Raw genomic sequence first — 14,205 nt, forward strand, 5'->3', positions numbered from 1 at the left:
AAGAACACCCTTGTTACTTCTTTGGAGGCTATTTTATTATAATAGGTGATGAAAGTATTAAAGGTAGCATGAATGATAACATTTAAAATTATTAAACTGCAAACTATTTTTTAATTTCTCTGCAGAAGACATTTTGTGTTAAGGTCTTTGTGATATGTGGAAGCATTTAGATATGACTGTGTTACTTCATCAGTTGTGTGTGAAGCAGATGACTGTATGACCAGCACCCAAGTAGAGTTTGTGATGCCATTCCCTCTTTGTCATGGCCAGGAGCTTTGCAATTGTGAACCCCACCAATGCCCCTTACAATTTCCAGTGGACCTGCGAGCAACAGGAGGACAGACAAGAACGAGCCTTTGTCTGCTTTACTGAGAGGGGTCTGCTCCGATCTGAGAAAAGAGTAGAGGTGAGCAGGAGACAGCAGAGAGGAAAATGTCAGGCTGAAATCACAGCCTCTTTTTTCAAGGCCAACAGGCTGCATCTCTGATCCTTCCTCTGTGGCCATCTCTTTTACTTGTTCCTTCAGTGATGTCCCTTAAACAAGATAAAAGTGGCTTACATGACCAGAGACGCATGGGTTTGTTAGTATTACTTCATTTGTACCCCACTTTTTTTTTTGAATGGGGACCCAGTGTGGCTTTTAGTATCCTTCTCTCCTCCATTTTTCTTCAGTGCTCTCCCCTTTTCCATTTTATCCTCACAACAACCCCATGAGGTAATCTAGGCTAGAAGTATATGACTGGCCCAAATTTACCCAGCAAGATTGTTATCTAGCAAAAGGCAGAGCAGGGATTCAAACCCGGGTCTCCTGGATCCTAATCCAACCCTCTAACTGCTGCATAATGTTCACTGTTTCTGTACTTCTTGTAATTAACATTTTTAAAAGGGATGTTGGATCAGACTGAGAGTGGTAATACAATGCCAAAAGCAGCAAGCAGGCATGTTCCAGAGCAGCCTGCTGAGTAAAGAAAGATATGTCTGTCTTTTCATCTGTAGGTCATATTTGAATTCTTCTCCAAACATCTGGGCATCACAGAATCCTTTTGGACTTTCACAATCCCTGAACACAGCATTTCTGTCCCATTCCTCTTGGTGGGCCACACCACGGACCCTGCTCTGTCTCTGGATAGACACCACATCAACTTCCACTCAGTCTTGATTGGTAAGGGCTGTCCTGGGTGGGGGCCTTTTATTTTCATTCAGTGATAGAGCCCAAGGAAGCTGTTTGACAAGAGGAGCGTTTTGTGCTTATTATTGGAGCAGAAAAGCAAAGAGCGTTGACAACACAAACATCTATGGTGTCAATCCACTGGGCCCTGCTGACATGTAGCAACTCCCTCACTAAGTCTGGGCTGCTTTCCAGATCACAGCTCCACAGTTTGGGGAGCCAGCCTTCTGTCAAACAGATTTCTCTATTTGGATATCCTGATATGGTCCTTCTGTGCATGTGTGTGTGTAAAGTACCATCAAGTTGCAGCTGACTTCTGGCAACCCCAGCAAGGGGCTTTCAAGGGAAATGAGAAGCAGAGGTGGATTGCCATTGCCTTCCTCTGCAGAGTCTTCCTTAGTGGTCTCCCATTCAAGGACCGATCCTGCTTAGCTTCTGGGGTCTGACGAGATCAGGCTATACCATGCAGCCTTCTTTCCCATGGTCATTCTAGTTTAACCAGATAAGACTTTGCTGAGATTCCAGTAAGACTACAATTAAAGGAATTCAATTGATATTTTTGGGGGGTTGTATCTTAATCCTCTGTGAATTGAAAAAGTTAAGTAATTAAATGTAATGTGCTGGAGAAAACACAAGTGTAGAACTACAAGAAAATCTAAAATACTGAGCAGATATGGAAATAACATTTGCCTTGCCCCTCCTTGGGTATCTTTCCTATAGCTGGAATCAAGATTGTAAGGTTTTTGAGGCAAGGGTACATTCGCGTTTTCTGCTTAAGTTACTCTGTGAAGTACCGTGTAAACTGAAAGCCAGTTCCAAATAGTTACCTTTCTCAAAAATCACAAATTAGTTCCTGATGAGCTTTTTCTATTAAAAAAACCTGTGTGAAACAATGGTGACATCAGGGGGTGTGGTCTAATATGCAAATGAGTTATAAAATGAGTTCTACGAAAAAAGCCAAGTACACATACCAACACATAAGAAGAACAATTAAAACATAGGGCAGGCGGGAAGGGTTCATTTCTGTTGCTTCTTGGTATAATGTCAAACAGCATGTTCTTCTTCCAATGTGAAAGTGTAATGGGATAATTATCCGATATCGTGGCAAGAAACTTGTACCAATTAGCTTGTATCAACATTTTCTATAACCAGGGCTTTTTGGGTAGAAAAAGCCCAGCAAGAACTCATTTGTATATGAGGCCACACCCCCTGGCATCACTATTGTCATACATAGGACTTTTGTGGGAAAAGCCCAGCAGGAATTCATTTGCATATTAGGCCACACCCCTGCCACCAAGCCAACCAGAACTGCGTTCCTGTGCGTTCCTGCTTTTTTAAAAAAGCCCTGTGTCACGGGCTGGGGCCAGGCCAGGCGAAGTCCAGGGGCAGCCCAAGGTCTGTAGCTGGGTAGCAAGGAGGGTCCAAAGCGCCAAAACCGAATCACAGTCCAGGTATCGTAGGTCAGAGGTTCAGAAGCCAAAGTCAGGGGGTCCAGAAGTCAATGCCAGAGTCAGGGGGTCCAGAAGCCGAAGTCAGAAGCCGAAGTGGATGCTTGAACGTCAGGTAAGTGACTAGTTGCTTCCACAAAGCCTTCTCTCAAAGCCCACAGCTATATAGCCCTCTGCTGTCTGTTGCCCATTTGGGCTAATTGCTGACTCAGAGGGCAGCCAGGATCCTGCTGAGACTCAAGCACCCTCACTCCTAGAAGGGCCAGAATCCTTTCAAAACTCAGGGCTCAGGGAGCGTCTTGCTCGTGAGCGTGCCGCCCTCCTCCGATCCCTGAGGTCCTGACAAAGGCGGTCACGCACACGAGCCACACGAGAGGGCGAGGCAGGGGGGCTTGGATCTTCTCCAGCAGGAGGCAGGGGCACTGGTGCAGGTGGCAGGGGCACAGTTTCTTCTGCAGGCTCGGCTTCTTTTGCAGGGCCCCCAGTACCCATGACACCCTGTCTATAACTAAGTGGCTACAGAGGCAGCCTTGACCTGGATAGCCCAGGCTAATCTGACCTCAGAAGTTAAGCAGGGTCAAGCCTGACTAGTATTTGGATGGGAGATTTCCAAGGAATACTAGGATTATGACACAGAGGCAGTCAATGGCAAAGAAAATGGAGCATGATAGAAATAAACTAAACTAAACTAAAGCACCTCTGAATATCTCATGCCTTGAAAACCCTATCGAGTCTCCATAAGTCAGCTTGGGTTCAACCTCATGCCAGGAAATCAGACAGAAACTTTCAGTGAGTTAATGATCTTTTATTGAAAAAAGACACAACGTTTTTTTAAAAAGACAATACAAAATAGGTACCAGTGCAGATTAACCCTATGAATACTGAAAAACTGCATACAAGGAAGATAAACAGCGCAATTGAGAGGGGTGGTGGTGGAAAGTCTTTTGGGAGCAGACGAGCCGCTGCGTAGGTGCATGAAGGGTTTGCGCCGACATACGACCGGCGCCGCCACAGCGGAAGGGAGTTATGTGGGCGGGGGGCCGCCCGAGCGCTGCTCCGCCTGAGGGCAGCGGCACCTGAGGACTGCACCCGAGCGTGGGTGAAAGTGAGGCGGAGCGCGGCGCTCAAATGGAGGAGGGGGTGAAGTTGGGGACGTGGCCAGGCTTAGGCGGCTTCCTGAGCAGTTTGGCCCATGACACCCCTCCTCGAGAGGCGCAACTTTAAGCCTGCAAAAACGGTGGCGTGCCCTATAGGTACTCATTGAAACCAAAAACAAAGGTTGCCTCCGCCGCTGCAGAAGCTTAGAAACCCCTTAGGGAGTGGCATGATTGCCTCGCCACTCCCTAAGGGGGGGAGACTCCCTGTGCTTGGCCAAGACAATGTGTTACAATTTGGCCTGTTTTCCACGGGGGAGCTTTTTCTGCTATTTTTTCTTTCCAGCTATTTTAAAAAAAATCAATTTATAGTTTTAACCTTTAAATAAATAACAGAGTCTCTTCTGCATTTCTTTTACAAATAACCAACAACAGAGTCTCTGAATAAAGATCACTCAATGTGTGTGTGTGTGTACTGACAAAAGCTTAACTTGCATTGTTCCTTTGACCTTCCTAAGGACACGAGGCACGTGACAGCATCAATATTATCAACAATGAGAATGAAACCTTCAGTTTTACTTTCAGAGAGAGCTCCCGCTTTTCAGAGGGACGAATCAACTGTCTGAAAGTACAGCCCATGGAAGGCTCCATCTCGCCTTGTTCCAGGTACGAGGGAAGTTGCCCAATACAATAAGAGGCCCTTTCTGTATTTATTTTTGCTCCATCTTGTCCTTGCACTCAAGATAGTAAACTTTTGATCTGGATCATTTGCTTTCGTTCTGCGTATCTGCATGCCAAGTGTTAGGGTCTTCATACATCTCAAAGCACTGCAGGTTTTCCAGTTGTTATATTTTACATGCTTAAAAAACCAAAAAAAAAACCCTCTAAGATTCTGCAGCTAGAAAAAGCACATTTTTTAGCTTCAGAACACTTGTTTCTGATCCTGTGGGGTTCGCTTTTGGCTCCTCATCACTCATGTTCTGCCCTGCAGCAATAGAAATGCTCCAGCACCAAAAATATTTTGTTATGGTCAGCATCCTGCAGGATCTGGCTATCATGAGTTGAAGCATTTTCTTAGCATGCTCCATACTTTCTTATCAGGTTTCCTGTTAATATCAGCTTCATGCCAACGCTGGAAGGGGAAGTAAACTTTAACCTGATCTGCGATGTCAACAGGAAGTGCAACCCACTTTGCTTGAATGTTAAAGCTACTGGCCACACCATGAACTTGACTGTGAAGTACGATGAAAGTCACAATGTGACTATTGAGCTGGACCCTGACCAGGTGAACACTATCCACTTCAAACAGGTGAGAAAGCAGAAGAGACTAAAGGCTCTCATTCACTCGCTCAGTGGTGGCATTTTACTCCAAAAGTACCTGTGAACTTTTCCTGAGCCATCTAATTTCTCCAGAGTGATGAGAATTGGATAGAATATATGACACTGTTAAAAGATAATATGGTGGAACCTCCAACCCACCACACCCATCCCCACTTCTAAAGAAGCAGCCTTTGTCAGATGGCAGGTACCTGAACATCAGTTTTGTGGAAACGAAGCTGAGGTTGCCTTGAACATCTTCCATGGGAACAGTGCTTGGTTACTCCTTGACAAAGCTCCTGTGTTCTGGAACTTCCCCCCACAACAGAAGGTTCATTTAGTAGGCTTCACAACTTGCTTTAGTTTAATTTTTAAATTGATGGTGAGAGTCTTGGGCAATCAGGCTGGGCTTGTATTCAGTGGAACTGCAGCCGTGCATGATTATTTATACTTGATTATTCCTGCTCAGTGGATCTGCAGTAGTGCTTAATTATTTATACTTTCCTTTCCCTCTGCTCCCTGGACAGATGCAAGTGAATGATTATGCTCAGTATACCTTCTATATCCTGAACACTGGGAAATTTAACTTCACCTTCACCTGGGAGTTCCACAACACTAAAGCATTGCAGCGATATTTTGCCATCTCTCCAAACAGTGGCACGGTGGAACCCGGGGAACGAATAGAGAGCGTATTGTCATTCCACCCACTGAAAACATGTACCTTAAAGGATGTTGAGCTCAGACTACAAGTAAGAAAGGCCTTTGTGGCATTTTCCTTGTGCTAGCAGAATATTGGTAAAATATTGCAGTGATACCACCAGAAAGCAAAGTTTGGTTCCTCCTAGGCTTCAAAACTGATGAAACTTAGAATCTGTAATGGCAATCGTTCATAGGGCATTTCTAACTGACTACTCACTGTTTGCAGAAACCAGCCTGTTCTGTAAAACTTCAGGAGAAAGCTATGAATGGATGTTTCACATGCTGCATGCCCTTTTCCTGGACTGTGTCCTCCTTTCTGCTCTTCTGTTTTCCTTTGACCAAACAGCCAGGGGGATCTGCCTCTTTTTTTGAAGTCAGAAGCTGTTTCTCTACAGGAAATGTTCATTGTATATGTTTTCCCAAAGCACCTAACGACAACAAGGAAAAGTCAATATAAATACACCAACAAATGAGTCAACAAACTTGTCTCAGCACACTGGTCCAGTATTCTACAGCTGGCTCATCAAACGTTATGGGCCACAGGTCCAAGTGTGATAGCAATACCCAAAATAGGAAAGGGGGGGAAACCCAGTTGTTCAGCAAGGTGCTGCAGTTGGCCAATATGTTCTTCCCTGTCTTTCTTGCCCTCCTGAATTAGCTTTTCATATCAAGAAGACCAACCAAGATTCTGGTGTTTTCTCTCCTCACAGATCAGCCATGGCCCCACGTTTGTTTGTGCACTCCGAGGTACGGCTGTATCTCCCAGCATCCATTTCTCTTTTACTAAAGTGGACTTTGGAAACTGCTTCATCTACCATGCTGGGATGCCCATTCCCAAACGAGTCCTGACAATCACAAATAAGGATGACAAAGTTGTAAGGTAAGCCAGAGAGCTGTCGGCCAGGACTGGGCTGGGCCTTCCCTGCACACAGTAATATTAGTGGAATTCTCTTTTCTGAGAATATTGATTCAATTATATAGATTCTTTACATGATTTTTTTTAAAAAGGGACGCAGAGCATCTCCAACAGCAATTTCACATTGGCTACAGCTCAGTATGAGGCTTCTTGCGCCAAGAAATTGCTGTTGGAGACGCTCTGCGTCCCCTTTTTAAAAAATTATGTAAAGAATATATATAATTGAATCAATATTGGTCCCAGGTCTGATGAAGACTGGAAAGAAACAAGTACTTAATCGATTGGCTTGTCACCACACTACTTTGGGACTTGAATGTACATGTTTTGGACATTTGGACTGGTTTCTATATATTTCTTAGCAAATTGGTCACTAGCTTGTATTTTTTGTAGTGACATTATAGTGACATCTCTCAGTTTGTATTCTCAACCTCCAGGTAATGGCTAGAAATCTCCTAGGATTGCAGGTGATAGAGATTAACTCACCTTTTTAAAACAAAGGCTAGATGGCCATCTGACAGCAATGAAGATCCTGTGAATTTAGAGGGAGGTATTTCTGAGTTTCCTGCATTGTGCAGGGAATTGGACTAGATGACCCTAGAGGTCCCTTTGAACTCTATGATACTATTATTCTATCTGGAAAAAAATGGCTGCTTTGGAAGGTGGACTCTATGGCATTATGCCCTATTGAGGGCATTCCCCTCCCCATATCCCACCCTCCTCAGGCTTCATCCCCCCAAATCTCCACGTATTTTCCAGCCTAGTGCTGGCAACCCAGCATGGAAGCATGAGTCTGGTGAAGGGAGTATGTGGAAACTGTGATGGGGAAAAGGGTTGCAGCCTTTAAGGGGTTGAGAGCCAATGAGGTTGAGTGCTACCAGGTGTAGGGTCCAGGAAGACCAGGTGTGATAAGGGGATTTAAGCCCGAGGTTGGAAAAGGAAAGGGCAGCCGGTGAGGGGATGCACGCGGAAGTCGGTGCCAAGTTTTTTTTTTCCTTTTTTTTTTATTTTATTGTGTCTCAATTATTACATTACATAGAATACATTTCCAATTCTCTTATGACACCATTTTTACCCCTATTTATATCCCTCCCCCCCACCAAGTGACCATACTAAAGTTACAATTAAATTTTTAACCATGAGCACACTTTTCCCAATTTTTCAAATATAGCTTTGTTGGCTTCCCCCTTAAATACCCATGAGAAGTATATATCCCATTTCTCTTTTATCTCTTCAATTTTTCTATCCCATATCTTATCTTGTTTTAAACATTCTAATATGTCTGATTGTATATATTCATACAAATAATTGTTCCATCTTTCCAGGGTCCATTTTAAGCTCTCCTTCCAACCATATGCTATCACTGCATGTGCTGCTAATATCATTGCTTTGAAAATGCTCTGGTTTTGTTTCTCAATGTTATTGTTTTCCAGTACCCCCATAAATAACAACTCCCCATCTATATCAATATTAAACTTACATGCCCCCACTATTTTTCCCCGAATTTTCCCCCAAAACTCTATAACCTTGGGGCACTCCCACCATAAGTGGGAGTACCACCCTTCTTTTGCATTACAGTGCCAACAATTTGGTTTCATCCCTTTAATCATATATGCCAATTGAGCCGGCGTCCTATACCATTTCAAGATTATCTTCCTTTCAAGTTCTCTATATTTCTCTATCTTAATTTTCTTCAAATTCATCATTAACTTATTCACCTCCTCATCAGTTATTTGTTTTTCTTTATTCCATTTATTCTTTAAGGTTCTATACATGAACTCCTTATCTTTTACCAATTCAAGGTAAATAATCCCTGACAGTCCTTTCTTCCTTTCATCCACATATAGTGCCTTTTCTATAAAATTGTCATCTCTTTTAATAGCATCTTTATACTTTTCTTGTCGGATTGTTTGATATAATCCCATTAGATTTAACCAATATTGTTTCCCTATCTTACAGTTCAACTCCTGAAGTGGTAATAAGGCCCCTTGGCTATTGTACAAATCCTTGACTCTTATTATGTCTTCCCTTTGCAGCTCTTCATAGAATTTTGGGTTCATCTCTTTTTCCCAGATATCCTTAAGTGGGGTCCATTTCGAGGTTAAAGGCATTAAGATCTTTTTCCACCTCTTCCACACAATTAAAGCTATTTTTCTTGGACCTTCGGTTTGTATCATTACCTTTTTTATCTCTCTCGTGTAAATTCCACTACTACCTGCTCCCTTATTGACTGCAGATTCAAGTCTTACCCATTTATCCCCTTTCCTCCATTCTAACTCCATCAGTGCTTTCAACTGAACTGCATCATAATAAGCTTGTAAATATGGAACTCCCCATCCTAATTCATCTTGGGGCATATATATCAACTTTTTTTGTATTCTTGCTTTTTTCCGACCAAAGACCCAATTTTTAATATGTTCATCCCATTTCCTTATCGTTTCCTGATCTAATCTTATAGGAAGTACTTGAAATAAATATAGCAGCTTTGGGAGTATAAACATTTTTACTGCTCTAATTTTCCCTAGGATACTCAGATTTTTGTTCTTCCATTCCTTCAATTTCTTTAAAATCTTTGACCACACCTTATTATAATTCATTTTTTGTAGCCTCTCTATATTTTTATTAAGATACACTCCTAAATATTTAATTTTGCTAACTCCTGATTTCATCCCCGTTAAAGCTAATATTGCCTTCTTGGTTTCCCCACCTACATTAATAAACATTATTTCTGATTTCTTAATGTTTATTCCAAGTCCCGAACATAACTTAAAATCTTCTAAAATAACTAACAATTCTCGTATTGCCTGCAGTGGATTACTTATTGTCAACAAAATATCATCCGCAAAAAGGTTTAATTTCAATTCTTCCTTACCTATTTGAAATCCCTGAATTCTACCACTATTTCGTATCCTATCTGCTAGGGGTTCAATTGCTAATGCAAATAACAAAGGAGATAATGGGCAACCTTGCTTTACTCCTCTCTGTATCGAAATTTCTCTAGAGTGCCCATCATTTATTCTAATTACTGCTTTACCCCCCCTATAGATTTCCCTTACAACATTTAAAAAGGGCCCATCAAAACCAAAGTTTTCCAATACCTGCATTAAATAATTGTGATTTACCGTATCAAACGCCTTATACACATCTAATTTTAACAAGGCCAAAGTTTTCTTATCCTTACAGAACAAAACATTCAATATATTTCTCAATGGATCTGCAATAAATCTACCTCTAACAAAACCATATTGATCTTCCTTAATCAAGTTTGGTAAATATTTTTCTAGTCTATTAGCTAGAATTTTTGTAAATATTTTATAGTCTTGATTCATCAGGCTAATTGGCCTATATGAATTTATTTCTAGGGGATCCTTCTGAGGCTTCAAAATTGGTAAAATTTCAGCTTTTTTCCATGAATCTGGTATTTTCCCCCCTTTTAAAATATAATTAAATAGACTTTGCATTTCTGGTATTATTAACTCTGCCATTTCTTTATAATATTCTGCCGTAAAACCATCCAAACCAGGGGATTTCCTGTTTTTTAACCTTTTTAATACCTCTATTATTTCCTGCCGAGTAATTTCTTTATTCAGGCTCTCTCTCTGTTCTATCGTTAATTTATTATCTAGCTGTTCCTCGAATCTTTGGTTTTCTCCCGAATTGAATAGTTGTTGATAAAATGTAGCAAATTCCTCTCTTATCCGAGCATTTTTAAAAAATTGTTTATCCCCATTTCCCTTAATACATCCAATTTTTTGTTTTTCCTTTTTCATCTTTAAATAATTCGCCAATCTTCTCATTGTATTTATATTAATTCTATGGTACTCATTCTTAACTAATATATCCTTTTTCCACATAGATAATGAATCCAAGTTCTCTAAATCTTTTTTAAGTTTTTTGAATAATTCATATGACTGCCTATTATAATTTCCCTGTAGGTCTTTCTGTATTCGTTTAATCTCATTTACTATCCTACTTCTTTCCTTATTATTTTCCTTTCTAATTCTAATTTCCTTAGCTATATAAGCTCCTCTTATAACTGCCTTAGCCGCATCCCAAACTACTCCTTCTGTGGCTGAATTCCTATTTTCTCTAAAATAGCATTCTATATCCCTTCTTAAGTCCATCCGATCTTTTCCTGTCAAGGGCAGATATGCCTTATATTTCCAAGTAAACTCTTTTCTCTCTTCACTTATTCTAAATTGCACCCTTAAAGGAGCGTGGTCCGAAATCCATAATGGCTCAGTTACTGCCTTCATCACCTCTAACTCATTTGATTCCTTTACTAAAATATAATCTATATATGAAAAAGTCTTAAATCTATTAGAGAAATATGTAGGTTGAGAATTGTTCCCTTCATATGTGAACACATCTTTCAATTTCCATTTCTTAAATTTCAAGGTTTTACTTTTCTTAAAATCATAATTCATATCCCCTGCCACTACCACATCCCCTTCATAAAAGTTCTGCAATTTCTGGAATACCTTATTTAAGAAGCTTACCTGACCCATATTTGGGGCATAGATAGATGCTATTGTAAACTTCCTACTATTCAACTTAAATTTCAAAAAAACATATCTTCCCTCTAAATCAGATATTTGATCCAGTACTTCTAACTTCAAGCTAGAATGTGTAAGTATCGCTACCCCTCTTGCCTTCCTAGTTCCTCTTGCTTCCACCTTTGTTTCCCATAGTGTAGAATTTAGTAGGGGTTTTTTATCTTTTTTACCTTTATGGGTCTCCTGGAGACACACTATATCTATTCCCTGTTTTTTTAGCATATTTTTCAATCTATACCTTTTTAAATCTGAAGCCAACCCATTTATATTTAAAGATAATATTTTAATTGTCTCAACCATTTTCCTTTGTAAATTTCATACATATGTGCTCATTTCTATCCTCTCTTACTTTGATGGTCACTACCTTTCCCCTTCCCCCTCCCCGAAGAAGAACCCTCAAAGGGTGTACAGGTGGCATAACCTCCTGACCTCTTCGTTGCTAAGTTGGGGTCCACGTTCCTTTCCCTTCCTCCCTATCTAATTAATATAACTCATTTCAATATTTCTCTATAAGCCATCTTATTCCAAAAAAAAAAAAAAAAAAATTTTTTTTTTTTTAAAGTAAATTGAAAGCAATATTAAGTTTCCTTGGAGACTCTCATTACTAAGAGCCCCCAGTGTCTTTTCTCAAACGCTTTGGCTTGCTTTGCAGTGTCTGACTCGACTCTCCTTCTTCTTCACTGCTACTTGAAGTGTTCTCACAAGGTTCCTGTTGCTCGTCTTCTTGCTCCTCCACATTTCCTGGTTCTAACGGCCTCATGTTGATTCCCAATCTCTCCAACATTTTTCTTGCCTCTTCTGGATTTTTAGCTCGCAGCAGCTTGCCTTCTTTAAAAACCAAAATCACTGCCGGGTAGCCCCATGAAAATAATATTCCATTTTCAACAAGACTTTGCGTATAAGGTCTTAGTATTGCTCTTTGCTGGAGTGTCTCTGGAGAGAGGTCCTGTCTTACTATAACTTTATTATCATCAAACTGTAAATCCTTCTGAAGTTTCAAACATTTATAAATATTGTCCCTTATTTTCTCTCTTGCAAAAGCCATAATAACATCCCTTGGCTTTGCTCCCAGGCTTGGCTTGGGGCGGAGAGATCTGTGTACTCTTTCTATATCTTCCGTTTGTATCCTTAAATCATATCGCTCAAGCCATTCCAGTAGTTTTGATTCAAGGTCTTTCTGTGTAATCTCTTCAGGGATGCCTGATAAGCGAATGTTTCTTCTCCTTTGACGATCGCTTACAAACGCTAATTTGCTCGTTAGCTCTTTAATTTTGTCTTCATTAACTTGAGCTTTTTTGGCTGCCTTATCAGCCACCTTTTTTATGTTCTTAATTTCTATGGCCATCTGTCTCAGGTCTGTTTTAAGAGCTTTAATATCGCCCCTTACATTCTGTTCTGAAGAAGCAATGAGCTGTGTTAAATCCTTCAGCTCCTTTTTAGTCGCCATGTTCTCTTCTCGCTTTCTGGCCTCCTCCCAGGAAGCGGAGAGTAAAGAGATGATAAGAAATCACACTTCCAAAGACTCACTCTGATTGATGCCCTCCAGGTCTTGCTTCCTTTCACAAATATTTCAAGCTGTTTTCAGAAGTTTATCTCTTCTTCGATGGCTTAATAGCAAATTTCTCCGGGAGTACGTTCTGGGAGCGTCTTAACCGATTTGACGCATGCGTGGTTCCCCCCGGAAGTCGGTGCCAAGTGTAAAAAAATAAACAACACGGCAGCAATGAGAGGTCTTGGTCTCCTCCATACATGATAGGAACCAAGTAGCAAAGCTGCCTATCAACCACAGAAAATCAAAGCCTGACTTGGAAGCTTCTGTAGCCCTCGCAGGCCATTTGTGTCGGGAAAGATACCCTGGGCCTCTGGAAACCTCTTAGTGTGCCGCCTTAAGCAACTCACCATGAGGGGCTGCAAAGCCAGCAGTGTCCAATTGTTCCCCAGGTTGCTCCTAACCTACGGAGTGGTCAGGGATGAACAGACTGGCCAATAAGGGCCATGCAGACCCCCTTGATGACCAGGAAGTAAAAGTGGTGGTTGTGGGGTAATGTGACTCCTCTGGAGTCTCCAGATCCCTGGAGTTGGGTGGGAGAAAGGACATGTGGTTTGTTGGTTTAAGTTCTTCTGTCCAGTGACACAACCAGTTTGGTTCCTGGGGCAGCAAGCAACATAGTTAAACAATGTAATAAAACAGTAAAAATCATGAACATTAAGCTTTCAGACTCTGAGAAACAGTTTTAAAACATCAAGGAGTAAAAAATACAATCCAGCAATTTCTCCAAACTATTCCATTCCTCAAGATCGACACAAAACTTCACAGGAATCTGCTAAATCAATAAAAACAGAAGTTTGAAATATTACAAAGCTGTGTTAAATTCTTGAGGGCATGGCTTCCTAGTTGTCTACCTCTAAGCTTTTCTTTAATTGCAAACATCCCAGAAACAATCCCCTGGGCTTGAGATTTCAAGATCTTCTGAGCCCTGATGTGGTGGCCAGGATAGTGTTACCACTGGTCCAATGCCCCATTGTCTGCTCCACCTGTGGAGGCTGCTGCCTCCTTTGAAGGCAGAAATCTACCCTGATGTGGCATGAAAGTGATACGTCTGTGAGGGCCAATTTACTTGTGCTGGTTGGCTATCAGCAAACTATGGGCGTTTTCGCACTCACCTTCAAGTGGCGCGACCACCCTCTTCACGCCGGAGGATCTGCAGGGATTTCGCATAAGAAGCGCCGGAGCAGCCAAAAGAGCCGGAAAGTTCCGTCACGAAACCCGCTCAAACGGAAACCGCCAAGAAGCAGGAAAACGTTTGAGCGGCTTTTGCGACGGAAGTCGCCGGCTCTTTTGGCTGCTCCGGCGCTTCTTATGCGAAATCCCTGCAGATCCTCCGGCGTGAAGAGGGTGGTCGCGCCACTTGAAGGTGAGTGCGAAAACGCCCTATGAGTACACATGTGTGAAACAGACCCTAGTACCCTCTCTAATTTGGCCTATCCTTTGATTATGTGTCCCTCCCTG

At 41.5% G+C, this 14,205-nt stretch overlaps 1 protein-coding gene across 1 annotated transcript in view; it reads left to right on the top strand.

Annotated features, from left to right (window-relative positions):
• The window catches only part of HYDIN (HYDIN axonemal central pair apparatus protein), a 234,138-nt gene that overhangs the window by 204,485 nt on the left and 15,448 nt on the right, over window positions 1-14,205 (top strand). The window contains 6 exon segments of the mRNA XM_060253816.1: window positions 271-406; window positions 997-1,162; window positions 4,229-4,376; window positions 4,812-5,019; window positions 5,555-5,776; window positions 6,437-6,606. Of these exon segments, the coding sequence (XP_060109799.1) occupies window positions 271-406; window positions 997-1,162; window positions 4,229-4,376; window positions 4,812-5,019; window positions 5,555-5,776; window positions 6,437-6,606 (1,050 nt within the window).

This window comes from Heteronotia binoei, chromosome 14 (genome assembly GCF_032191835.1).
Source record: "Heteronotia binoei isolate CCM8104 ecotype False Entrance Well chromosome 14, APGP_CSIRO_Hbin_v1, whole genome shotgun sequence".
Taxonomy (NCBI): domain Eukaryota; kingdom Metazoa; phylum Chordata; class Lepidosauria; order Squamata; family Gekkonidae; genus Heteronotia; species Heteronotia binoei.